The sequence below is a fragment of the Amblyomma maculatum genome, chromosome 9 (genome assembly GCF_055883805.1).
Source record: "Amblyomma maculatum isolate TAMU_Amacu chromosome 9, ASM5588380v1, whole genome shotgun sequence".
In the NCBI taxonomy this organism is placed as follows: domain Eukaryota; kingdom Metazoa; phylum Arthropoda; class Arachnida; order Ixodida; family Ixodidae; genus Amblyomma; species Amblyomma maculatum.
In genome coordinates, this window is record NC_139352.1 from 50,240,276 (window position 1) to 50,268,261 (window position 27,986).

The window sequence follows — 27,986 nt, forward strand, 5'->3', positions numbered from 1 at the left end:
GTCGGGCCTGACTGAATTTCGTTTGCGGCTGCGAAGTCAACGTGCTTAATACGAAGAATGCAAAATGACGAAAATAATAAAAACGTAGAGGGCTCATAAACATATCAATATTCAGGAACTCGAAGGAGTTCACAAAAGTGCTGCCATTATGCCAATCCACAGGCGAAATGTGTAACGCTTGAAGTTAGAAGTGTAGCTTTCCCACAAAGCGGGTTAAGTTGCGGAAAAGCCCACACTACAAAGCTGTATTTTTACTTCAATGCCGAAGTGCAAACTGTCAACGAGTGCGTAATCACGAGAGAAGTGGCGCGAGTGAAGGCTTCCATATTCTAGTTGGCTCCCTTCGAGGATCTTTTAACATCCAACACATGCGTTTTCTGTGGTTCAGTTCATATATGTGCGACTTGCATACGTAGTATATACGAGTTGGTACCAACTTTTTTGTTGTGGCTCTGCGTTTCAATGGAGATTTTTTGAGCTGGAAGATACAGCCTTCTCCAGCTAATCCGACCAGTAATATCTAAAAATGGTTTTATGGGACATATGTAACCCCCCCCCCCCCCCCCTTTTTTTTTTTCTTTTCGGCATGTGGCCGTTTGTGGTGAAACTGAGTCCGCAGCTGGGTGTTAACGCAATAGCGTTAAAAACCCCGCTTTCCTAAAAAAAAAAAAAAAAAAAAAAAAAGCTGCAGTTTTTGGCGCGTTAGGAGCGAAAAATCACGGGGAGGAGGCTGTGCTCTGGCAGGTGACACGACCGGTTACTGATTGGTCGGCGGGCTGTGTGACGTCACAAGACCACGTGACATGGCAAGGAATGATCAGCCAACTCAATCCCTTTGGCGATGAGTTAAGACACGCTACTAGCTCCAAGGCTACGTACGACTTGGTTAAAGCGGGGTTTACAGGTGTCTATGTCTGGCACGTGGTCTTTCACATAATTGGGTACTTACGAGTGAATGTATGCTAATGAATACGTTCGAGATAACAGAGGTACAAATTAGTGAATTAGTGATTAAGCGAGCAGCACGGTACATGAACGCGAACGAGGATCCGGTAGGTGAGTCAGCAGGCAAGACGGGAGGCATCTATGTGTCCCTTTATTTTTTTTTTTTCTCTCGCAGCTTTTGTGTCGTAGTAAGTTTCACATCGGCACTTACCTGGTTTAGCCGCTTATGATGCAAGTTCAGAATCGACTGCGCCTCTACGGACGGCACATATGACACTGCCTCCGTCTTTCGCGGAAACACGGCGTTGTCGGTTTTCATTCCCTCATCTCGGCGCAGACGATTCGGAGCTTGCACCCTGCACGGCCGAACCGATCAGGTACCGTTGTAAAACGTACTACGAGCCTAAATTAAGCTACCGCTATATGCAAATTTCTTTTCATTTTCACCGCCAACGAGCCGGCGGAGCATTTTTAAGAGTCGTAAGAATTAACACACTTCCAGCGCGTTTTTTTTTTTTTTTTTTTAATGCGAAAGCCTTGAATATTAGCCCCATCGTTGTCGACAGAAGGCTTTCAGTAGAAGGTTGTCAGCAGTGGTGTCACGCTTTCGAGAGCGAGGGTTAAAAATAAATTAATAAACCTTGTCTCCACCGGGAATCGAACCTCCCTACCTTGGACAGCGCTAATAACTGAGCCACGCCCAGGATCGTGAAACGCCCTTCATAATTCCCCGTGTCTACCATGAGGATGATAGCAGACCTCCTTCATATGGTCAGGACTTCTCCACGACAACACACGCCAACACCCACAGAACATACCTGGGAGGCTCATCTACGCAGCTCTACCCTGGACAACCAACGAGCGCTCATCGGTCTCGCTCTAGAGGCTGCCAGATTCCAAGGAGTCTTGGCCGACCCACAGATCTGGGCCTTCGGCCCTTTGACTGCTTTTAATAAATGTTTACCAACAATTAAAGATCTCCAGGTGGTCAAAATTGTTCCGAAGCCCTCCACTACAGCTTCTCTTTCTCTCTTTCCACTTTAATTTCCTCCATCCTCCCTTCCCTTACGGCGCGGCCCTCGGCGGCTGCGTTTCGATGGAGGCGAAACGAAGAGGCGTCCGTGTGCTGTGCGATGTCAGTGCACGTTAAAGATCCCCAAGTGGTCGAAATTACTCCGTAGCCCTCCACTACGGCTCCTCTTTCTCTCTACACTTTCACTCCCACCTTCCTCCCTTCCCTTACGGCGCGGTTGAGGTGTCCACAGAAAACAAGTGAGACAGTTACCGCGCCTTTCCCTTCCTATAAATCAATCAGATCAATCAGCCCACAGAAGTGTGTGACAGATACTGCGCCTTACCCTTCCTGTGAACCAATTATTAACGCGCGCCAAGGAATGCGTACGCGACAAGAGCGATGGTGTACCGTCCAAACGCACACTTGTCGGACATATACTGCGCCTTTCCTTCTCTGTAAACCAATTATAATTAAATATGTAGCAATGCAACGAACGCAGATAAAAGAAGTCTGATCTCGTCTAGCGTTCCTGCCATCTGCAATCCCACACGAACGTGCGCCAAGGAACGCCACGCGACAGGAGCGATGCTGTACCGTCCAAACTCGCAATTGCCTGAGAAAGTGTGATAGATACTGCGCCTTTCCTTTCCAGTAAATAATTAAAATATATGTAGATAAATGGCAAACAACACCAAGTGGCGTTCGTGTACTGTGCGATGTCAGCGCACGTTAAAGACCCCCAGTGGTCGAAATTACTCCGCAGCCCTCCACTACGGCTCCACTTTCTCCATTTACACTTTCACTCCCACCTACCTCTTTTCCCTTACGGCGCGGTTCAGCTGTCCACAGAACAAGTGTGACAGATACTGTGCCTTTCCCTTCCTGTGAACTAATTATTATTATTATTATTATTATGGAGGCAAATGATGGGAGAAGGAGAGGCTTTCGTCATTCTCCTCTTGAGAGACATTTTAGAGACCCTATAATTTTTTTTTTTTGTTAGAGACGATTAGCTGCCTGACGCTTATAAACAAGGGTCCACAATGACTGCTGCAATCGTACTCAATGACAGCTATCCCATGATATGAATGATGCAGCCTGAAATTTAAATGCTGTTTACAATTAACTAATTAACGGCAATTAAGTAAGACCAGCAACTTGCGTACTGGAATCGTACTCGACATAAGCCATCCCATGATATGATTTACCATTGGAGCCTGAAGTTCAATTGTGGCTCACAATTAACTAATTAACGGCTATTAATTGGCACTGGTAACTAGGCTATTGCAATCATACTCGATATAAGCTATCCCGTGATATGTGACTTGATGCTATAGCCTGAAGTTCAATTTTTGATCACAGTTAAACAATGGCGATTAATTAAGACTAGAAAATAGTCAAGCGCAATTGCACTCGACGTAACGATCGATACTGTAATCTCTATCGTGTTCAGCAGGAGGACGCTCTTGAAAAGCTGCTTTGTCGTATTCCTCAAGCAAGCTACACTGGGGAAATATGGCGGCCTGTCAAGTTTGGTAGCCGCCACAGCCGCCGTTAGGCAACCTTGGACCCAGCTGTCACCACTAAAATACAGTGGCTGTAACTAAAAGACGGATATGTAAGCTCTCTAGCTGGGACGGTAAGCCAAGGCCGCTTGCGGCGGGGGCTAGCCAGCCACCGAATTTTTATCGTCATTGCATCCGCCACCGCTTAGGCGGTGGACGACGGCTGTTGCGGCGCGCGTCTTTCTCTCCCTCTTCTTTTTCTTTCTTCTCTACGGACCTCGGCGCGGCTGCGTTTCGATGGAGGCGAAAAGAAGAGGCATCCGTGCGCTGTGCGATAGCGCACGTTAAAGATCCCCAGGTGGTCGAAATTACTCAGAGGCCCTCCACTACGGCCCCTCTTTCTCTTTTTCCACTTTCACTCCCACCTTCCTCCCTTCCCTTACGGCGCGGTTGAGTTGTCTACAGAAAACAAGTGAGGCAGCTACCGCGCCTTTCCCTTCCTATAAATCAATCAGTTGTTTCCTCTCTTTTCTGTCTGCACGAGGCAGCGGAGGTGGCTCAGCTACAGAGCCAGTAGCAGGCCCGTGCATTTTCTTTTCCTTCTTCCTACAGCCACAACAACAAGACGTGTGAGAGATACTGGGCCCCGCCGAGGTGGTGCAGTGGTAAGACGGCCGACTACTGTGCCGGAGTTCCCGGGTTCGAACCCGACCTCGGCGGCTGCGTTTCGATGGAGGCGAAACGAAGAGGCGTCGTGTGCTGTGCGATGTCAGCGCACGTTAAAGATCCCCAGGTGGTCGAAATTACTCCGTAGCCCTCCACTACGGCTCCTCTTTCTCTCTTTCCACTCTCACTCCCATCTTCCTCCCTTCCCTTACGGCGCGGTTGCGGTGTTCACAGAAAAACAAGTGAGACAGTTACCGCGCCTTTCCCTTCCTATAAATAAATCAGAGATACTGCGCCTTTCCTTCAGTGGTGATTGTGGTGGTGGTGGTGGTAGTGGTGGTAGTGGTTATTTTATTTATATACAAAAGAAAGGAAAATATGTCTGCCAGCCCCGGTATCTGCTATCTAAAATCTGAAGCACCTGAACTGGGGCGGCGGAAATAGAGATAGCGAGGAAGGGGTAGAGGAAATCAAAGAGGTGAGCGATAGGGAGAAAGGAAAGGGTAGGTAAAAATAAAAAAGAAATATATACACTATAGAACAATGTACAGTAGTTTGGTGAAAGGAAGTGTGGCGACTTATGTTCGGCCCCGCCGGGGTGGTGCAGTGGTAAGACGCCCGACTACTGTGCCGGAGTACCCGGGTTCGATCCCGACCTTGGCGGCTGCGTTTCGATGGAGGCGAAACGAAGAGGCGTCCGTGTGCTGTGCGATGTCAGCGCACGTTAAAGATCCCCAGGTGGTCGAAATTCCTCCGTAGCCCTCCACTACGGCTACTCTTTCTCTCTTTCCACTTTCTCTCCCACCTTTCTCCCTTCCCTCACGGCGCGGTTCAGGTGTCCACAGCTACAAGTGTGACAGATACTGCGCCTTTCTCTTCCTGTGAACCAATCAACATCAACTTATGTTCGCGGGAAGATATGGTGTCCCAGCTTGTTTGCGATTTTTCCTGCATAATTTAGTTTGCTACAAGGACAAGCAGAATAAAATTCTACACAAATAGAGCAACGAAGTCGTGAGATTTTGCAAATAAATTTGTTCCCATAAGCGGGGCCTAATTTATGGAGCCGTTCTTTTTTAACCCGATAACCTAGCTTTCAGCGTTTTCTTGAAAATCATTGTGGTAAGTAATGTGAATGACCAGTGCCGGGTGCAGTTCAAGGTTTAAAACCATGGGTATTTGTTGTTTTGGTCATTTGTCGCAGCTAATGTGAACGTCTAATGTCTAATAAAACTTTTTCTAAACGCAATGTGGCTGCTCGGAAGGAAGGGTTCACGGGGAGTTGCGCTCATCTTCCTAAGAGACGCCGGCGTGTCAGTCCTATACGTCATGATCGGGACAACGCAGGACGCTTTGTCTCGATTCCTTAACAATGGCATTCGCATCATTAATGTATATGCCCCATGCCGTTTTGGACAGCGATAATTTTTTCAGGGGCTAGAAGAGAGATTTATTGGCCAAGCCAAAATAGTGTTATTGGGCGATTTTAACTAAGTCCTCTTCAAGGAAGACCGCCGCTCTCTTCGGGGTACACCACGGCGGCTTGGACAGACCACAATGGCGCACAGGCCTTGCGTGATGTGGTGGAGGAGTTAGACTTAACCGATGCTTGGCGCGCACTCCAACCTGGTCGCGCCGGCATGACCTAGTCTGGCCGTGGTTTCGAAAGCCGTATTGACCGCGTCTATGTCTCTGCTAGCGTAGCTGGTTCCCTGCACTCTGTTTGGGTATTCTCCAATGCCCTAAGTGACCGCAGGCTGCTTATCACGCGCTTGTGTGCGGCTGATATTACTCCACGAGAAAAGGGTTGCTAGAAATTAAACCCGCGACTTCTGGATGACGAGCGTTGCCAGCAGGAAGTCGTCAGAGTTATAAAGCGTTACGTCTCCCCTAACATGGATGCAGAAAGCTGGGATAATATGAAAACCTCCATCAAGACTTGCCTCCAAGAGTGGGGGAAGAAGATGGCGCGGGAAGAGAGAGAAGAAGTTCGAATAGTCTCGGATGCCATCATCTCGCTATCGGCCCCATTTTATCAAGGACCGAGCATCCCTGCTGCGTTGTCCACCCTGTGTAAGGAGCTCCATCGCCTTCTAAATCGGCGCTGGGACAGACTTCGTGCAACAGCACGCTCTGAACGATGGGAAACCGAGGCATGGTGTTCCCATCATCTGCTACGCCGTCGCCTTGCCAGAAAGAACGAAACCCTCTCTGCAGTCGAAGATCCACTCACCGGCCATATTGTTACGAACCCTGAGCAGGTATTGAGTTTGGCACGCGATTTCTACATCGAACTTTATGCTGCTGAGCCCTGCACCCCCACATCGTTCCAGCTGCAGGCAGCACCTGATGCACCTAACCTGGACGACACATGGCTGTCGTCTGAAGAGATACACACAGCCCTAAAACAGATGAAGTCAAACAGAAGCCTGGGTATGGACGGACTCCCGCCAGCCTTTTACATAAAGTTTTGGCCGTCGCTAAAGACCATTTTCATCAACTTAGCAAACGACGCCCTAGAGCGAGGGGAACTAACTCTAAGTATGAACGAAGGCCTCATCACACTCCTGTGCAAGGACACCTCCAGGCGCAGCGACCTTAAAGCTTGGAGGCCAATAACCCTTCTAAATACGGACTACAAGGCAATTGCCAAATGTCTCTCTTTGCGCCTGACGCCTGCTCTATCGTCAATAGTAGGCCCGCACCAGGCTTGCTGTGTCCCAGGCCGCTCGGTAGAACTCCATAGCATGGCTCTGAGAGACCTTTTGACATAGATGGAATCGCGCAGCCTCGATGGCTTTCTTTGCTCCCTGGACCAAGAGAAAGCATTCGACCACCTGAGTCACGAGTACCTGTTTAGGACACTTGAGCTCGCGGGCATTCCCGTACAATACATAAATATGTGCAGGGCGCTTTGTGCGGCACCACAAGCAGCAATCATTGTACAGGGGCGCATCTCAATGCCATTCCCCGTGGAAAGGTGTGTCCGATAAGGTTGCCCCTTCTCCCTGTTGCTCTCTGTGATAGCGATTGAACCCCTCCTGCAAAAGATTGTTACAGATGACGACATCCGCAAAACACCATTGCCACCGAGCCCTCCCTGCACTCCAGTGTTCGCCTACGCGGATGGCGTTTCTGTGGTGGTGCCAGACACAACATCAGTGGAGAGACTACTTGAACTAAGGACTACTGCCAAGCGAGTGGGGCTCGCCTCAATCACAACAAGTCCACTATTATGGCCTTGAACATGACCCCCTCCCCTACCGCTATCCAATCTCTCTGTTACTCGCGAGACACCAATCCTCTGATATTTCTTCGATTCCGCTGGACTAGCGCCCAGAAATTGGAATAGGGCTGAAGAGCAACTAAGCATCAAAACCTACAATCTTGGTGCTCTAAAATGTCCCCTGACTGCGAAGGCCACCATCATCAAGACAATGCTGATTTCTACCTTCAGCTTTGTGGCCAGCGTCCTTACGTCCCCCCAGAAAAAAAAAAAAAAAAGCTCCAGAAACATATACCGCTTTTTTGTGGCAGGGAGCCACCGATAAGGTAAAGCGAGCCATCGTCTGCCTGCCCAGATTCAAAGGTGGCCTGGGGCTGCCTGATCTGGATATGGCTCTGCACATCAAATGGACATTCAGAGCCGTCGAATGCGACATGCTGCTAACAAAAACGACGACTTCGTACTATCTGTCGACACGGCTGCGAACATTCACCTAGAAGGCCCTACATCACAACACCCCGCATGCAGGGTTATTCCTATGATTTTACTGAACCGCCGCCACAGACTTAGAGTACCTGAAAGAAAACTCGTCTGACGTTGACTCACGAATCATGCCCCTCAAAGATATTATCAATATGATCACCCCTCCGCTCCCTGCCCACTATCAAGCTACATGCTACGCGCAGAAAGACCCAGTTGGCAGGACATAACCACCCACTTCCTCGATGCTCGCCGAGCTTCCCTGATGTGGAGGTTCGCAAGAGGCATCTTACCAATCAGACGGAGCGCCTTCGTCCCTGCGACGTCGGGAAATATTGACCTGTGTCCCTTCTGCTTGGCCCGAGAGACAGCGGAGCAGTTTCTGGGCTGCCCAATTCCCGCAGCCCTCCTAGAGCGTCTGAGATATGTGTTCGGCCTTCCCAGGATCCCATACCCCACCGTGCGCTACTTGACCCGCTTCCAAAAGAAGGGCGCAAGCAGGTTGTCTTGACACATGGCAGAGGTCAACTATCAGGTGTGGTTGGTCCGCTGCAAAGCGGCCTACTCGAACAAGAATCCGGGCCTCCAAGATGTGAAGGCCAAAATCAGAAAAGAACTATGGTTCCACCTAGAGGAGAGAAACGCCACTTGAGGGGAAAGAAGTTTTTTGAAGAATGGGGACACCCCATGGTGATATTCAAAGAAGAAAACGGAAAACTAGAAGTGAGATATCTTGCTCGCGTCAGGACTCGACCCACCGGGGTGGTGTGGATGTGGTGCATATACGCTGCGGCCCCGCCCCGGTAGGAACAGGCCGGATTGCATGAGCCCCTTGGCTGGGAAAAGCCCGCTCCCCGAAACACAAAACCCCAAACCTTATGGTGCGGGAGGCCTTGCCTGGGGTAGCCGCAGGATGATGATGGTCGCAGGTTGAGGTCTGTGCCCTCACAGGAGGATCGCACCTAGTGCATCCTTCCTTCCATCTGACAAGGCAAGGATGTGTAACGTCTGGATGAACCCCGGCGCCGGCGCACCCCTTTCGAACAACTTGGGTTCACTGTGGTTCTGTTTGTGCTATGGCGTCGCAGGTGCCTCGCTGAAGCGCGCCGCACTCCCGCCTGCGCAATGTACCCATCCTTGCAGAGGCTATCTGTGCCTCGTCATCTGGAAGTACCTGTCTGGACGGCGAGGCGCGGTTTCTGCGGCGCTGGCACACGCGCTTCTATGTTGTAAGGGGAAGCAGACTTGAGAAGCCTGTCGTGCTTTATTATGTTTTCCCCTCTCTGAGGAATCATGTTTTTGAGTTTATTATGTATAAGTACCCGATAGTGTTTTGTGTAGTGTTTTGGTCTGTGGGTAATGTGCGCGTTTTTGTATGTATGTATGTATGTATGTATGTATGTATGTATGTATGTATGTATGTATGTATGTATGTATGTATGTATGTATGTATGTATGTATGTATGTATGTATGTATGTATGTATGTATGTATGTATGTATGTATGTATGTATGTACACAATAAACTGTTTGTAACCACATCCATCGTGACATCTTAGCCACATCAGGAGGCCTTATTGGAGCTATCGGGCATCTGGCTTTCGTGGCTTTGCTTCGCTCGCATTCGCGAACCGCATTCGGCCGAAAGGTAACCCCCTTTACAGGCTGCGAGGTCATTCGAAACAGGGTTTGGCCTGCGAGGGGTACAGCAGGGTTTACGGAGCTTCCCCCAAGCGCATTCCCCTATGAAAGCCGGGCGCCAGGCCGGGGGACGCTTGTACCCATTTTTACCCCGGTGGGTGTCCGGCGGTGGGTTTCTAACTAACCACCTTCCGCAGCCGAGACGGGCGCCCAAACCACTAAATAAATATAAAGTGAATATCAGCTACGGGTTCCATCGCAAACGCACCGGACGCCGTTCTTGAAGCAGCATGGCAGTTCTCCCTCGTTGCAATGGCACATACCCACAATGGGGGTTGGCCAGAATTCATTGTAGGTGACAAATAGTTCTATTCTTCCCTCTATCACGCCCCAACTCCAACCACAGTTTTTTTTTTTCATTCGAAACACCCTCCAGTCAAGTCCATCTATTGAAGCTCCTTCGGATGAGATTGAACTTGAAGCATGCACTGAAGTCCTCCCATAGGAATCGTAGCCCATGCCTCGGACGGCCTGACTACCGAGTTTTATGGCAAGTTTTGGGGGCAGCTCGGGAAACCTTTTACCGTCCTAGAAAGAGACACTACCTCGAGCAGACAAAATCCTAAGCAGAAAAGAAGAGGTTATATGGAGAAAGTTGCAGGCGGGGTTTTTTCCCAACCCACTCGCACTAAGCAGATGGCATCCAGCGATAAAGTACGGTGCAAGCATTGTAACGAAATTTCAGGTATGATACACATGGTGTGGACAATGGACATACAACGAACCAGACAGGAATTTGGAGTCGTGGGAGGCTTTAATGATCAGCCAGAACAAAGACGTCCATAAGAAAATCATCCATCTGGCCCTGGACACCGCTGAATCCCAAGGGATTCCAGCCTGCTGAAAGGGAAGGAAGATTCCTTGATGAGTGTAAATAGTTATTCATCACCATCATCATTCATAGTGTTTTGCCGAATCAGTCACTTTGACCTTCAGCAACCTTCAGCCGCTCCGGAGCTGCACTGGCTCGACCATGCATGACTAGCCACATCACTCGCCGCGCTGGTTCCCACGCTGCAGCTGGAAACGTCACGCATGCGCCACTTGCCTAATAAGCATTGCGCGCTTCGCCATGGATCCGAACGAAGCATTTCAGAACGAGTCATTTCAGAACATTACGCTGAGGACTTTGCATCGTCGTCAGCAAGCGACATATGTTATAGCTTTGTATAACTATAGTTTATAACCAGGTTGTATAACTAGGTTTATTTTATAGCGTTTTCAAAACAAATATAAACTTTGGAATAGTATTTTCCTTGAATTTAAACAACTTATTCATAACTTTTGCCGAACTGCATGGCAACGCAACCTTGCTGGACCAGATCCACCAATCGTGATCCGCCACAGCTTCAATAAACACTTCGCAAGGATCCAAAGGCAGCCAAGGCGACACGCACTACAATACAATGAATGCTATATACGAGCACAATCACCTGGTTCACGGGCATATGCGAATGAGCTATTCAGGGTGTGGAGCATGACGCCAGTCATAGAAAGGGAAAATTGAGCTTTCATCACGCGTAAATCAACTTAAGTTAACGCCACATCCTTCGATTCAACAATGACTTACAAGCTTGGGACTTGCCACAGGAGAACACTGGGAGCTCCGAAAGTCTCAATACCCTATCAGGGCACGAGGACAAGTGGCATACGCGTTGCTTCCTTGCTGTTGTAAGCTTGGCCGGAATGCTTTCTTAAATCTACTTATTCGCGTCAAGTTGCGAAAGCATGTTCATGCGGTCTTCGCCCAAATCCATGCACACGCGCAGAGGCTGCATTAGTTTGCCTGAATTCGACTTCATTATATTCGACATTTTATTGATGAATTTATCAAGTGTGTGATACAGCGCCGACAGCCATGCACATGAACAAATGACGAAGCAATTTAGTTCTCGGAATTTATACGACCCCTGAGAAGCAGTTGCAAGCCGTCAAAATAGTATACATGGTGTGCTGCTCGAGAGATGGACTGCCCGTTTCAGCAGCTGAATTGGCCTGTCAGCGACAGTCTCCTCACATGACAGCCCGGAAGAGCAGACCTGAGGGATTAACAAATGCTCGTTTTCCACTCGGTCCGAAACGGCTTCCACGCCTCTACTTTCTATAAGTTGCGCCCTGACGCTTGCGGCTAACATGCGACGCAACTGCTGTTCCTCGTGTATTTGCTCTCTTCAAACGACTATCACCTGAAAGATCGTCCGTCAATATGACAGTCGCGTTGCGTTCTCTATTCCCACGCCTGCGACTGATTACAGACACAGGCGCTTCATCGCTCGTTTCCGGCCTCTGCAAGCGCGGTCCTTCCGTGTCCGAGCATTCGTTGCCATGTGCTCTGTCGGAATAAGGGTTAGCGGCCCCGCGTTCGTCGCTAGCACCATAGCTCGTCGGCTTTCGCCCTTGCTTCAGTTCCTCCGGCCTGAAACGAAACGCCCAGGGTCTGCGAAAGCGGATATCGTCAATCGAAGAACTTTCTCGCGTCGAAACAGCTCGAGAATCTGACGGAAGCATTACGGAACTCCCGCCGAATTCCGTCCCGTCGAGGTTCGTAGTGGCTCCACTAAAGCTCCCTAGACTTCTGCGAACTTTTGTGCCCGTGATGCCACCTTCTTTGTCGTTCGAAGAGTGCGACGCTCGGCTAGTGTCTGCCTCTTCATTCGACAAGCGCCCGACGAAGAGGTCGTAGGTCGCCTGTCGCTGGTCTGGCAGGGCGGAGTCACATCTTTCCGAAGACTCAGAGCGCTCCGCGAAAACTTGGTAACGCGAGACCCACTGTCGCCTGCCGGTTGCGATCCAGTCTGCCACGGGACTTCCGACAAACGCTACCTCGGAAGGGCTTGTTGCAGCTCCCTCAGTTGAAGAACTGCCTCGTTCGCCGAAGGACCACGCTCCTGGACTGAGGAACGCGTCCTCGAACGAAGTTTCCCCGGATGCAATTTTGTTCCTAGATGTCGGCGTTGGATAAGGTGGGGTTATGATCTCAGGAGCGACGCCTTCACCGCTGGGCAATGTGTTGTCGCTATCGCCCTCAGAGCTAGACTCTGAATTCTCCGACCGACCGTTGTACCTCGAAGCTGGGAGAAGAAGTGGGGCTCCTTCTTCAGAAATTTCCCGCAATTTGCGTTCCTTGAGACGAACAATCAGCCTTGAGATGCCGTCGAAGACATTTTCAGGCATGGCGCTGTCCAAAGCGTCGTCACAGCCGTCAGAGCTGTCAGTTTGCCGTCTTGCCTTCGAGATACTAGCTTCTTTGTCGATGTACTCGCACAAAGCGTCGAAGACCACCGGCCCAGTGAATCTGAAGAGCGCGTAACTGAAACACAAAACAGCGGCAACGGTCAAGTCTTACAGACTTTGCTTCTGCAGTTGCAAGTCTATAAATGTAAAGATGTCATTACAGATTTATGTAGAGGCAAGCTAGAACCGCCAGGCCGATCAGAAAGTCACGCAAGACACCTGGAATGGAGAAAAATAGAGACGAATAAATGTACTGATAGTGCTGAACTATAAAGAACCTAAATAATTAAGGATTATAATTTCATAGCAACGATTACAGGTCCAAACTAAAGTTTTAGGGGGGGATTAAGCCCAAGCCTGAACAAAACAATCTTTCTGCTTTCACGTTCTGCTGGCCACTCAGAGTAAGCAACTGGAGTGACTAATAAAAAAAAAACTACACATCATGATATGTATCTATACACATTCGGGGAATAATTAAGGAATAGCAATGTTGGCGTTTCAGTCCGGCCACCATGCTGTGTGTGTATATATATATATATATATATATATATATATATATATATATATATATATATATATATATATATATATATGGATCTGTTGCAAGACGTAACCATGTACGCACAGCATGTGTGATCAAAAATAAACAAGGATAGAATTAAGCCGCGTAGGTGATGCTGGAGATGTAACAATGGCGCCACGATAGTACACATGCACCATGCACGCTTAGTATACATCATCCACGATGTGACGTGACGGAAATAGGGCAAACACGCAGGTTTTCGCCGTACTCGCAGTCTTCAACATGACGACCACTATATGTCAGGGCAAGCAGAGACGGAAAACCACCACACGAGTTAAGTCAGCTTTATGTTTCTGATTCTGGGATAACTAACATGGAATATTTGCTAACCTACTTTACTGCAGAGGCAAAGGAATAAACTGCGCAACTAGATAACAGGCTTGAACAAATATATCTGTCCCGTTATCTTACCTATTTCTAGAAGCGCATTCGATTTTTTTTTTTTTTTTTTGACACGACTGCCTTTTCGTTCCGTTCACACTATACACTTGAAAGATACGTTCATCGGAGGCACGTACAGTTATGGCATGCCGCCAGTGTTAAAAAAATTATACCGAAGAATAGAGCGCAACCAGCCTTTGTAACTCGGCATCCGTAGAGGGATCCGGTTATCCAGAGCTTATCTCTCTGCTCGCGTAATGTGCGCCCGGCATGTCTGCTCGGATGCTACGCGTTCTACTTCGCACGCTCACAAATTAGGCCTATGTGAGCGAGCACGTGCGCATGGCCCTGGCTCCCACTGTGAAATGGCCGCTGGCTGTGAATATTTCCATGTATTTCTAATTGCATTCGTGAGCATCAAGACCACCGAGTGACGGTTTTTCCTGTCTCCAAAAAACTTGAGCGCTGCTAATCGCAGGCGCACAGTTCCACAGAAAACCGTATGGCAAACCATGCATGCATTCAAGGACGCATATATGTCAGACATGAGTGAGAGAAAACTGCGTGGATATATAAATTAGCCAGAAAGACAAAGTACAGAACATTACCCATGTCGCCACGCGCGAAGCATTATGAGTTGGGTGCAGCTGGTGTGCATGCGCTATGGCCGGCCATAACTACGTCGCTCTCTTCATAAGCATATATTCTCCTCTTTCAGCGATGAAAGTTGTAGTGAGCGTGCATGCGAGTGTGTGAGGATGCCCTTCCTGGTATACAATAAAGGTATACATATATAGACAGGACGCACCAGAACACTCATCCTTCGACTTGGCTCCACGACCCCAGGTGACGTACAGGTACGGACAGTGCGGACAGCAGAGGGCAGCGTGCTGTTCGTTGAACCTGCCAATGGGACACGGATGGCAGGAGCCGCCCTCGCCATACTGACCCGGACTGCACGCTACTGCTTGTTCCAAGGACAGCGCAGGTCAGGGGCGTACATCGGATACCAGGAGCCCACGAATTACATGGACAAAATCGAAGGGCACAGGTAGGCAATCGCGGTCACCGTTTCAGCCTGCTGTTACTAGTTATCTGCTATTTGTAGCTGCAAGCGCACTTTCCAATAAACCTCGATTTCGCTTAATTTAATTGCTCAAATGATTTCGGACCGTTTATCGGTGTTCCAGTAAAATGAAATTGCAATAATTGACCACATATAGTCGAAAAAAAGAATTAAGTTTCGAAATTCGCACTGGTTTGTTCACAGCGAGTATGCATGGACAGGAGCGGTGGCGAAATTATTTGGCGTGTCTCTAAAATTCGCATACTCGTATGAATTGGCGACCGCTTAATTGCGAACACGATAATCGTACGGTTTTAGAAGCGTATTTATTTATTTTTTCATCTGCATGTGCAATCATTGCTACATCGTCTCATTTAATTTAATTGGATCACAATGCCTGACCAGTCGGGTTTCCGCCGAACTGTTGGCTTACTGCCTCGGGGCTGTTTGATCTTCAATTCTGGCAAATTTCAATTTGCGTCGGGAGGATGTTAAAACAGCGCATCAGAATGTAACATCAGTCGTGCAGACCAAAATACAGACCAAAAAAAAAAAAAAAGGAGAAAGGTAGGAGGATTACACGGGAAATTGTGACGTGTCGGGTCCAACTTCCCTGTAGGACTGGGTCATGAAGGAGGTAGAAAACGGTGTTCTCAAAACAGCATTTTGAGGCATACTAATTGAGGCATTCCTGAAAAACAAGCCAGTTTGTTTGACCCTGAAAGTCTCTTTCAGATTAGAGCATCTGTTTAATACGTTCTGTCCTGGTTCCCGATATGCATTCATAAGTTTCCTCTTCTCTAAGAGCAGAAAATCATCCATTCACCCACCTTCATCCCTTCCCTTACGGCGCGGTTCAGGTGTCCACAGAGCAAGTGTGACAGATACTGCGCCTTTCCCTTCCTATGAACCAACCAACCAACCAACCGCTCAGGGAAGGCTCGATTACTATATACACTTCCTAGGCATATACGAGCCACGCGCCTGTGCAAGCACACGTGTACGCAGTAACCGGTCTGCGCACGCGCCATAAGCGACGCAGGATCAGGTCCTTCAAATACTCAGGCTTATCATGTACTGGCTTTGCATTTTGAACGTATACGGGTGTTGGCGGACGACTGTTCCTGTTTGCCCCCTTTCTTTCTCTTTCTTTTTGTTCTGACTTTTCTTTTTCGCAGCAATCGCAGTGCTCTATAAAAGGTCATAAAAACGCTAAACGAATAAAGGAACATGATTGGGTACGCGTGAGAAAGCATCTCATTCAGTCTTCATCACTTGTATGGTCATTGCAACGCGCTCTTTAGTGCAGGTGACAAAACACTTCCTGCCAATAAACTGAGTCTTTCAAAAAAGGAATCAGCTCGGAAGTCCGTCGTCCCGTCGCTGTGTGATTTCCTTATAAATGTTCCAATGACAGGATACAACCATCACAATTTTTAATGCAGGGAATTCATTTCCTGCACCTATAGATTTTCAAACTTCCCATCACGCGCACAGTTTCATTTCTCTGCGCCTGCTTTCCTCGCGTGTGCGCTCCTTTGTATTTGCCCATTTTGTCCATTAAGGATAAGTTTCCCCTGATATAACAATTACAGCTTCTTTAACGCAAACTGCAGAGTTTTACAAACACTGCGCATAGTCACGAGTCACAGTAGTATAGTCACACGAGTCGTAGGCATTGCGCAAAGAAGTATGGCTCAGCATTTTACGAAATTGAGTAACTTTTTTCTCATTCGCACAGGTTAGCAGAACACATTACCCGCAAAGGCAATCGCATACTCGGGTATTTGAGACAACATTCACGCAAGCTTCTTCCATACATGACATTCGTGCGTTCACATCCAGAATATGCTTCGTCAATCTGGGACCCCGGTGTTAAATGTTTGCTCGAAATGACACAAAACAAATCAGTGCGCGTCGTACTCTCTAATTATCAGCGAATATCAAGCGCAACCACTAAAGTTCTACGGGGCAATTACATCATAAAAGCTCATGTAATCGCATAGACTCTCATACGGTGGACATCATTATCATAAAATATCGTACATAATTTATGATAATGTACAAGAAACTATGAGACCTTATGCAATTATATGCGACTTGTATGTGATTTCTTATGTGAATTGAGTGAGATTGTGTGAGAAAATGTGAGGTTATTGCCTCATACAATTTTTCCAATAGGGGACGCAAAACAGCACGCCCGTGCCTTTGCCACAAAATGCTTCGTCATGAATCCATTCGCCATCAGCTTCTTGGTCCCCCTTCGCATATTCAAACGCGCTCGTATCACGTGCATAAAGTACAGGCATTACCACATGCCAAACTAAAACCTTCACGGTTTCATTTATACCTCGTACATCACACAGCTGCATGGAACCAAACCACCTTCCTTCCTCCATTGCGGCAATTCCTGATACTCTCTCTCTGCTGCTGCCGCTTATAATATATAATATTGTGCTGCTCAATCTAGAGCGCGTCTTTTTTTCTTTTCGTTATTTATTGCTGCCTCCTCTTGATTTTTGTTTATTCGCTATTTTATATATCGCCCACTCATCTACGTGATGTTTTGCATTATGAATAAAGAAATAAATGTGCCGCCGATTTTTCTTTTTTTTTTTTTTTTCATGCCGCGGTGACAAGGCCATACTACGCGCCATTCATTCTCAGGTGGTCGAAATTTCCGGAGTCCTCCACTACGGCGTCTCTCATAGCCTGAGTCGCTTTGGGACGTTAAACCCCACAAACCAACCAAACCAACCATTCTCAGTTCGTGATCATGGATACATTCTCATCATTGACGTTTGAGTCGAGCGGAGGGAAAGAAAATGTTCTATTTTTAAATCCGAGTCTTTCATTTATAAAGGCGACATTAGCCACTGAACAAATATATACGCATAGCCAAAAAGAGCCCAGTCGAATTTTTTTTTTTTTTTTTTACTCGTATGGACAAATGTGCGGAAGGGTGTCATGTGAAACTTTCGTCCTAAATGTGTCAGTGCATATGACCATGCATCCGGACATGATGGTTTACGCGGTTCCATAGCCCAGGGGAAAGTCTAAATTTAGGCCACCCTATCCGAACTGCGCGCAGCGGCTATTGTTATTGCGCATTTTCTCATCTCTTTGTGCATGCTGATGTCACGAATGCTGGCAGTTATGTATACCATTTCTCTCCTGCTTGAACATGCGACTTGTCCGCAGTATTTCATAAATAAACAAGTGAATAAATATAAATAAACAAATTCGGACGTTACTTCCTTAACATTTATAGATAAATACCTAGCTTTGCATAGAGATTTGTAGCTGGTGGCTATAGTGATAGCAACATCAGTTTTTAAAATTTCGAAAATGATATTACCGTTCGCTTTGCGATGTAACCAATTCTGAACATTTCTGACGCAATCCAAAATTCGCGCGCCCAAAGAAAGCGCGCGCAGTGGCACATATGCATGTGCAAGAAAGCGCGCAGTGGCACATGCATGACACACGCGCCAAGTGACTTCGTTTGTTCCGCTCGCACTCTGGTGCGCATTCGCTGCTCGCATGCAGCTCCACTGTAGATTTTCGAACTGCACGATAAATGAACAAAATTGATCAAGATAACTGCGTTTTCCAAAGTCTAAAAACTAGTACCTGCTACTACAAATAGCTACAAATCTCTAATTGCAACTATAGGCACGTAGGCTTACCTGCAGCAGTTCAAAAAAGTTTAATGTTTGAATTTAATCACGTATAGCTAAAATCATTCATCTAATCGGTTGTCCACCAACGGTGGATCGGCGTATCGCCATATAATAGTTTTACCTCAAAGAAACCTTATTTGAAACTTTTGTGGTGGGCTTCCCTGAAAACGCGTGGTGCTCGCGCATATGGTTTGTGGTGGTTTGTTGGGTTTAACGTCCCAAAGCGGCTCAGGCTATGAGAGACGTCGTAGTGGAGGACTCCGGAAATTTCGACCACCTGCGGTTCTTTAACGTGCACTGACATCGCACAGCAAGCGGCCGCCGAGGCCGGGATTCAATCCCGCGTTCTTGGGAACAGTAGTCGAGCGCCGTAACCACTGCGCCACCCCGGCGGGGCGCTCGCGCATATGGATCGCCCCTTTTGAAAATACGGCAATTAGGCGGGAAACTCACGGCACACATTCGCCACCAGTTCACATCCACATTCGCAATGTCCATCCACGGGGTCTTCGTACACTGAAAGAAAAACGGATTTTAGCCTTACGTATATATATATTCCATTCACTAAAACCACGGCTGACAGCACCACAATCGCGGCGCGCCAATGCTCTATTCACGCGATTTTATTTGTATTTCGAGGGCTTTCTTTTGAGCCTGAAAAAAAAAAAAAAAAGATACACGTGACGCTTTCTTTATCGCATTTAATGGAATGGGGGTTTCTGAAGGTTCTCTCCAACTTTCCAATTTATATTTACGGTCTAGAGTCAATATGCAGTAAATTAGAAAAATTAACATAATTAGCTAATTAGGTAATCACAAAACAAAAAAATTGCCTGTGGTGCGCAAGGCGGCTGGCAGTTGTATGCAATTGGTTTCCGTGCATACAAAAAGTGTTGTCGCGCCCGTGTTGTCGTTTTTGTTCATTCGTCTCTTGTCCGTTTGATATATTATATATATATATATATATATATATATATATATATATATATATATATATATATATATATATATATATATATATATATATATATATATATATATATATATATATATATATCCACAGCCGGGTTTCTCCCGTGGCAAAAACTGCTAACGGATTGCTTATTCGTCCCATGCTCGCGTCAGAATAATACGCCGTTCTACCCTCGGCAACCTCCGGCCCCTCGCCGCTATAAATGGAGAGCAAATTTTTTTATCTATTCATCAATTGTTACTTGCCAACTATGGTAGTCTGTTCGCAGTTAATTTAATTGTAATTGAAAATCAAGTAAACTGACTTTGCTGAGTTAAATTATCTGATTTCGCAATTATTAAGGTGTAACGGCTGACGCTGTAGATTCCGCGGCAGAATGCAGAGCCATACCCACACCACTTCACAGGTCGAAATTACTCCGGAGCCTCCCCTACCTTTCGCTCTTTCCGCTTTCACATGCATCTTCTTCCCTTCCTTTACGGCGCGGTTAAGGTGCCCACAGAACAATTAAGTGTGACAGACATTGCACATTTCCTTTTCTGTGATTTATTTTCTATTGTTAATAGCTCTAATTAAATACTTAATTAACCCACATCAACCATTTGGTCACACCCTTCCTTGACGCTATATCCGATGTTAGCATTCTTTTTCCGATATATCAATTAGGTCCTCTTTTACAGCGCCGACAAAGTCATGCCTACGTGAAATCCGTCTACATAGCTATAGTGCCTAGAATATATTCTAGGCACTATAACATAGCCATATAATGCTTACGCATTAATAAAAGGGTAAGGTATGCATGTGTGGTCACCTTGTAGGATGTGCCTAGATTCGCGGACTTCCGTGAGTTCCTCGCCATCCGCGTAACGAGCGCTGCATGCGTATTCCCCAGCGTCGGCAAAGTCCACGGCACTGAGCGAGAGGTCTCCGCCGTAGGCGCCCACCCAAGGGTCGCCCCGGAGCTCGGCGGCATCCTGGTCCTCGCCCCCACCGACCAGAGTACCTCCCCGGGGGTCCGTCCACACAGCGTCGAACACGGACAGCGCGCTCTCCTCGTCCGGAGTCTGGACGCTGCGTCGCCGTGCGTCCACCAGACATGGAGTGTGCGGGCACGTTCGCTTATGCGTAGTGTGCTTCGTTTGAGCGGCCGTGGTACGGGCGGCAGCAGGGAGTTAATCGTAATAGCCAATTGCGAATTCACTCTGACGTTTTTGTGCAGATCCTCTCCCTACCTCTTTTCTTTCCCGCCGGCCGCAGCTCGGGTGCATGCTTCAGATTTTATATAGCACTTGATGCGGTCGGCAACACTCTTTCCCTCCTTTTGATTATTTAATAAACCACCACCACCAACACCAAACTCCAACCCGGGAAACGAGATGGAAATTTGAGGTGTGCCATTGTGCCCAAAAGCTGCAACGCGGTGCTGGCTGCTAGTGGAGGCGAAAACATCAGCAATGTGCCCAAAAGCTGCAACGCGGTGCTGGCTGCTAGTGGAGGCGAAAACATCAGCAATGTGCCTCTAAAAATTACGGAGACGACAAAGTCACCCTAAGAAAAGACACAGCGTTATAGAAGTGACGCTGCTGCCACATGCTTCTGTCATTGGATCCTGACGTGCTTGTTGCAGCTGCTAGCATATTGTAGCTCCCATTCACAGATTTCGTCGGTGTCTGTCTGTCCGAAGCCTTTGCCAACTCTGTCAGTGCTTCTGATTTGGAAATCGAATTCATCGGGGCAGCCTCAAAGTCGCGAAGCTGACAGGAGCTGCAAACTTGGACAGCACTTTTCAGGTGGGAATAAAACACATCAGGATCTTTGGGTCTCGAGTCGGACCAACACCACCTATAGACTAGGTGGTGTTGGTCGGACAGGCTCCAGCAGATTTCACAATTACATACGCGCAATAGGATTCTTCCATCTAAACCGCTAAATCCTTGCAGCTCAAATTTAGCACAGAAAGGGCTTTTGGTCGGCAGTATATTGTAATACTGAATTTGTTGGTATTACTTGCCTGATTCGACCAGAGTCGGATGTTCCTATCGTATGCGGCGGTGGTGAAGCAACACGAGCCGTTGCCCCAGCGATGGCACTAGTGGCGCCACCTTGTGGTGTTTGTAATAATTCTATCACAGGGAAGGAGAGGCAAACATGGTAAACATTTTTTTGATAGCAAGTTGTTACAAAAAGCACAAGATGGCGCCACCAGTGCCAATTGCTGAGGCAGTGGCTCGTCTTGCTTCACCGCCACTGCATACGATAGATGCATCCGACTTCTTGTGATCAAATCATGCTATTGCCCCAAACAACTTTCGTAATAAAAAATACTGCCGACTAAATGCAGTTTTTTTGCAAAATTTCAGCTGCGAGGTTTGAGCTGGGAGAAGCAATCTACAGCGCGCATCTAACTGTGTAACGCGCTGCATACTCAGACCACGCAGGCGCGTTAGCACGGCCGTTCTCAAGAGAGAGCACGCGAACCGCGCTCTCCCTCGAGACCGGCCATGGTTAAAGCGGGGCATTAATACTGCGCCACAAAGATTTTAGCGAGACGCTGTGACAAAGTTCTAAAAAAAATTTAAAAAAGAATCGGCGTCTGCGTTGTCAGCGTTCGAGTTGTAACCAAAAAATCATGGGCATATGGCTCTTGCAGGTGATCAGAGCTGACATGGCTGCTGGTACTGATTTATTTTAGGGCTGTGCGATGTGCTGAGACCACGTGTGACACGGCCGATTTGTTAAAAGCTGCGAGCTGGGGCTTCTAAAATCAGATGGGTGGGGGTCCGTCTGCATTCCGAGTCAGACATGCAATGATATATGCTACCCGTAATATGCGCAGGTATACGTTCGTACGGGTTGGTTAATCGTGAATTTATATCTACGACGATTTTTCTTTCTCTTAATATGGCAGCGTAAGACTGTATGCTAAAGAATATGCGAGAGAATCAAGGCGCAAAGTAAAGAATTATTGATTGAAAGGGTGCATGGATGCGAATGACGCAGCGCAAGAGCAGAAGGGAGCCGTTAACGCTACTACTACTACCTTGAAGGTGGAGCTTATTGTCTTCACTACTTATTGCGCTCTTTGTTCACGCACGACGTCGACTTAGTGCCGCTTAATCACTTCCTTTGCAACACAAGGTGCACGTGCAAAGATTTATCTGGAACGGTCGCAGCCGCTCGCACAGATTGATTCACACTGAGATCTAGTTGCCCCTGGCCAGTTTATCTAGTTTCTTCGCCGGTTTTAAATTGAGCGCTACCGGGATGAAGCGGTCATACTGTAGTTCGATGACCGCCGAGCACGCTTGCTGCTATCGCAGTCGTCACGCAGATGTTTGCCGTAATCACTCGATTATAGCACCCCCTTTTTTCACGATCGCGATGACCGATGTGTGTGTGTGTGTTGGGGGGGGGGAGGGGGGGGAGGTGCTTAGAATCGAAAAGTCTAAACTGGAGCCTCCCCCCCCCCTCTCCCCATTCTTTTTTTTCTTTCGCGGCTAGAAACGGGCGCAATTGAAATAAAAAGAAAATATTTGGTAAACAAAGTTGGCAAACATCTTCGGTAAACGCGATTGAAGTTCACTTGAAGTACAAGTTGTAGACAGCTCTCTACAAACTCTTCCGACTTCCATTACGGCTCTCAAACAGCTAACACCAAACTGTAGCAACACGTGCCCGCTGTGCCCGTGGAACCTGCCAAACGCCGCCCACGTGACAACACGCTGAGAGTTACCAGGGTCGGTTTTTCGGCGTTTTATGCCGCCACCTGTCATGTAGTGTCATAAAGCAACACACGACACCGCCGCGCTACCTCGGAACTCTGACAGCCACGGTGCGACGAGTGAGAAAGCGCGCTTCGCGGCCTTGGATACGTCCAAGCCCTTGCGAAAAAGGGATATTTGCAAGCTAACTTCTTCCTTTTTATTTTTGCGATAATCAGGAGGGGGGGGGGGAGGGGGGTCTGCTTAGATTCGCAAAAATACAGTAGCTTGTTTGCAAGTGCAAGCCAGCCCGATAAATATTCTCTCTTAGGGAAGCCCTTCGGTGTCTTACTGGGTGATCCCGCACTGCCCTCAGAAACTGAAGTGATAGCTAGCCCACCTAATTCCCATTTGGACTCACCTCGCTGAATCGGCCGCCATATTTTTTTATTGTCGCTTTAGAATTAGTAGGCAGAGTGGAAAAGCACGCGCGCTGTTTTCCGGCTGTCGCTAGCATAACTTTCAAATTCATACATCGAAAACCATACCTTTCAAAATGGTATGGTCATTGTGACTGCATGATATACCATACTGTAGGCCACACGCTCCCTTAAGTACCGCGGTGCAATCATGGCACTCGGGACACGATCGAGTTCAGCCGAATCTTCTGCGCATGCGCAGTGGTAGTGAGACCACGTGCTGAAACTAGGTTGCCAGTCTACTACAACACATTACACCTGCATTGTGTTTCCGCGACCGCTTTGCACCATGGGAGAATGAATGAAAGGGCCCACAGCATTGTCCTCTACTGTAGGGCTAGCTGCGTGCACTCTTCGATTTGAATGTTTCCGTCGACTTACGAATAGGCGCCGGAAGCACGTCCTGACACTTCTATTAATAAAGCTTGCATCATACGGACTAGTTTTTCCAGAACTTCATTCGAAACTACGTGGTGATCCATTAACAAGAAAAAAATTATTAAACATTTGTTGTCTATTCTGAAACGTGGAGGCTAACAAAGAGGGTTCTGTTTAAATTGAGAACCACGCAGAGGGCTATGGAAAGAAAAATGGTAGGGATAATGTTAAGAGATAGGAAACGTACAGAGTGGGTCAGAGAAATGACTCAAGTCACTGACATTCTAGTGGAAATCAAGAATAAGAAATGGTTATTAGCAGGGCATGTAGTGGGGGCGAAGAGAGGACAACTGACGGTCGCTTAGGATATAACACTGGATTCAAACGGAAGGAAAGCGCAGCAGAGGGCGGCAGAAGGTTAGGCGGTTGGATGAGGTTAAGAAGTTCGCAGGGGTCAAATGGATGCAGCTAGCACAGGACCGGGTTAATTGGAGGAGTATGGGAGAGGTCTTCGCCCTGTAGTGGGTAAAGTCAGGCTGATGATGATGATGTCTATTCTAATTAACGTTTTTTTTTTCTCATAAGGTTTCTTTTTTGTTTGTTTGCTCCGATAGAACAGCGTACTTAGTCGGAGTAGAACACGAATCAATAGACGTGTACACATGCACATAGCTTTAGCAGGTAAACCGTTTGCGTATTTCGGGTCGCGCAGAGTCGCAACTCACTTCTCGTCGCAGGGCAACGTGACTTTCGTGCCGTATTTGGCCGCAAACAGGCGCGCAGCCGACGACGCACCTATCACAACGATCAGGATGAATTGCAGCGATAAAGGCCCCGGCCGAGCCATGTCAGTCCTCCAAGAATTAACACGGAGGCGCCACGTGGAGACTGACCACCCAGCGCTAGACGCACTGACCGAGGGAGGTTGTAAGAATCTTCTCCGATAGCTCGTTCACCTCCAGCACCATCATCAGCTGCGGTGTAAAAAGCAACATTGAACATGTGACTATGCTGTGGAGAACGTGAAACCAATTACAAGAATCACTGTTCGTTAGCAATTTAATGAATTACATAATAGGTACATGTGCATCTGCTGTTCCACAAATGCGAGACCATGAGCCATCCTAATAATGGTTATCGGAAACGTGAGAGCAAGTGGCATCGCAATATATCAGCGCAATCTAACGGGGCTGTGAGGAACCAGCGCATATGCGCAGTGTATGTCAGATTCACTGAATTCCCGACTTGTTTTTCTAAAGGCACTCCCTCAAATCGCAGCCAATTTCAGTGTGTTGAGAATAGAATCCCCAAGCTGATCGTGACCAGGCATCAAAATTGTGTGTGTCGTGGTTCTGAGGTTCTGATTGGTTAGGCTATTCACGACGTCATTAATGAGAATGACGTCATTCGCCGTTGCCTTAGCAACCTACACCTTAGTAACATGCATTGTGACCACCGGGAACCCTAGCGCTTCCGTTTGAAGCATGCATCTGCGAAGTGGTAGTTGGTTATGACTGACCAGGCACTGATTGGAAGGCGGGTTTTGTGACGTCACGAGACTAGATTGTATAAACCTTTTCAAACTTGGCCAAAGGGCGCTGCCATATTGGAGACTGGGCTGTGCTCACAGCCCAAGAAAAACTGCGGATTCTCGCACGCTTACTTCACAGCCCAGTCAAACCGGTTTCTCCCAGGGTCGTAACACCGTCGAGCATCGTGTGCTGTCGCTCTGACGTGCCTTCGCGCGGGTAATTCAAGCTCACGCCAATATAGCTTAGTATATGACTGACCAACGACTGACCATGACCTGACCTTTGATATAACCCTTGACCTAAACCATGAGCCAAACCAGCTAGTACTTCTCAGCAAACTGCCATAAGGAGTAACCGGGTTGATCTCTCCTAATTTTTGTATAAACTCCCATAGTTTCAATTCCAGGAGAAACCCCTTTTCTGTCTGATTAAGATACAGGAAGTACTGGAAGAGATTGCAAAGAAGAAAATTATTGGGAACTGCCCGAGTTACGCGCGCTCAAGTTAAATGGAATGCAGAGGTCTGTCTGGGGGTGTCTGGGCCCCCAACATTGCCCCGCCCTGGTGGTGCAGTGGCTAGGGCGCTCGACTACTGTGCCCAAGGATGCAGGATCGAATCCCGGCCGCCGCAGCGGCCGCTTTTTTGATGGGGGCGAAAAGCAAGGCGCCTGTGTGCTGTGCAATGTCAGCCTCATGTGGTCGAAATTTCCGGAGCCCTCAATACGGCGTTTCTCATATCCTGAGTCGATTTGGGACGTTAAAGGCCATAAACCAAACCAAACATTGCCCCTAACCAAAATCTTCATGAAGAACCAGTTGTGCGATGGCAGGCTCAGAGCGGTCAGGCTCGAGCCTGCGATGGTAGGCTCAGAGCGTGGGACACTTGAGCAAATTGAGTTTCACGTTGAAGTGGACGTCAACTGCGTTGAATGAGGAAAATATTTCGCACAGATTCGAACACAATTATCATATGTTGCTTTATTGCTTCAGGCGCGGATTATCGTCAGTGAATGAAATAACCAGCCTGCAGTAATGGATTGACACAACGCCTTATTCTCAGGGGCGTCGGCAGCGGGGTGCAAAGGAGCACTTGTTCCCCGAGCCACACCAGCCCTTGGTCTCCCATGCATCCCCCCCCCCCACCTTTAGAGGGATCAGGCAAGAGTTCTGAGGGAGGCTTATGGGCTTTGCACGCCCAGATCATATGCTCGAAGTTGTCTTTCTCCCCGCAAAACCGGCAGAAGGGATTCATATTCTTATTTATGAATTTTGATATGTAGTTTGGATCGGGGAGGGTCCCCGTCTGTAGCTGTCTCCATATTACTTGTTGTCTGGTCAGTGTTTTATGGGGTGGTGGGAGTGTTCTTAAGAAGCTTGGGACAAGCTAAGGTCCAGCGATGACCCTGGCATTCAGTTCAAGGCCGTCGAATGGGCCGGCGTTGCCAAAAGTCTCCACGGCCTGCGGCACGCTAGCTGACTTCCCCTATTCCTCCCACTTATTATTGTGAATAAAGTTTTATCAGCCCCCCCCCCCCCTCCCTCCCTCTCAAACCGCTTCCTCCACTAGTGCTTTCTTATTTTCCTGCTGAAGTCGATGACAAAGAACTTTATGGAATATTAATTTCGACCTAAGGGAGGAGGGGGGGGGGGGGCATTTTTTCCAACCCCCTGCTGCGATGCAGTGGGTTTGCTTTCCTTCCCCCCCCCCCCCCCCCCCCTTCCCGAGACAAAATTCTGATCCCCTTGGCAACCAAAAAGTTTGTAAAAAGCGCAACGCTCACCAGACAAACTGCCAAGGCGATGTAGTTGATCGCTTCCGTGAAGCCAGATATGTGGTGCCACAGGGGCCAGTCTTCAACTTCTACAGGCGCCGCCCCCATAGGAAGCAACAAAGAGAGCAAAGAACGAATCAGTTCGCTTCGAGGAATGACAGGGGCAGATGAAGAGATTGCTTACCTTCAAAGCCAGTGATAGACACGATGAGTCTGTAAAGGTTCATTAGAATCACTGTGATTCCCATGATGCCAGTAAGGACCTCAGTGGTTTCCATATGGTTGCTGGGAAAAAACGCTGACATTGTCGTCGCAAGGATCGTCTTGTAGCGCTAATATTTAAAATCTAAATATTCACTGACTGGCTATGCAGAATTTTGGTGGCATGTCGACGCGACTGAATGCGCTAGAAGCCAATCAAGCCTACAGTGAGCCCGTACGTAGCGCGCGCCCATTTTGAAGCCGCACCATCTGCCAACGAGAAGAGAAACCGATTTGAAAACTGCAATACATAATAAATTTAAAGCAAATTAAATTGGAAACGATCTGTGCGCATCAATAAATTATTTGCATAGATGATTACGAGACATTATTTATCAGTTTCGGTTTCGTTGCCACTGAAACAAATTTTGTGCTTTTCTTCTTTTTATTGTACCAAAACAAG

The 27,986-nt window shown here is 47.8% G+C and overlaps 1 protein-coding gene across 1 annotated transcript; it reads right to left on the reverse strand.

Moving 5' to 3' along the window:
• Positions 1-10,284: 10,284 nt before the first annotated feature.
• On the reverse strand, positions 10,285-27,947 carry LOC146179037 (uncharacterized). Its single transcript, XM_084578758.1, has 8 exons — positions 27,507-27,947; positions 27,332-27,411; positions 24,744-24,992; positions 20,272-20,531; positions 18,941-19,003; positions 14,547-14,702; positions 12,933-12,990; positions 10,285-12,847 (listed from the first exon to the last, which is right to left on the reverse strand). The coding sequence occupies exons 3-8, from the start codon at positions 24,863-24,865 to the stop codon at positions 11,632-11,634; spliced, it is 1,875 nt and encodes a 624-aa protein (XP_084434884.1). The 5' UTR covers positions 24,866-24,992; positions 27,332-27,411; positions 27,507-27,947; the 3' UTR covers positions 10,285-11,631.
• Between the last annotated feature and the right edge of the window lie 39 nt (positions 27,948-27,986).

Coding starts and splice junctions, on each gene's coding strand:
- LOC146179037 (XM_084578758.1), bottom strand. CDS start 24,865: ATGGCTCGGCCGGGGCCTTTATCGCTGCAATTCATCCTGATCGTTGTG. Junction 19,004..20,271: donor ATCTAGGCACATCCTACAAG/GTGACCACACAT, acceptor TTTTTCTTTCAG/TGTACGAAGACCCCGTGGAT. Junction 12,991..14,546: donor GTCGAAGGATGAGTGTTCTG/GTGCGTCCTGTC, acceptor TCTCCATTCCAG/GTGTCTTGCGTGACTTTCTG.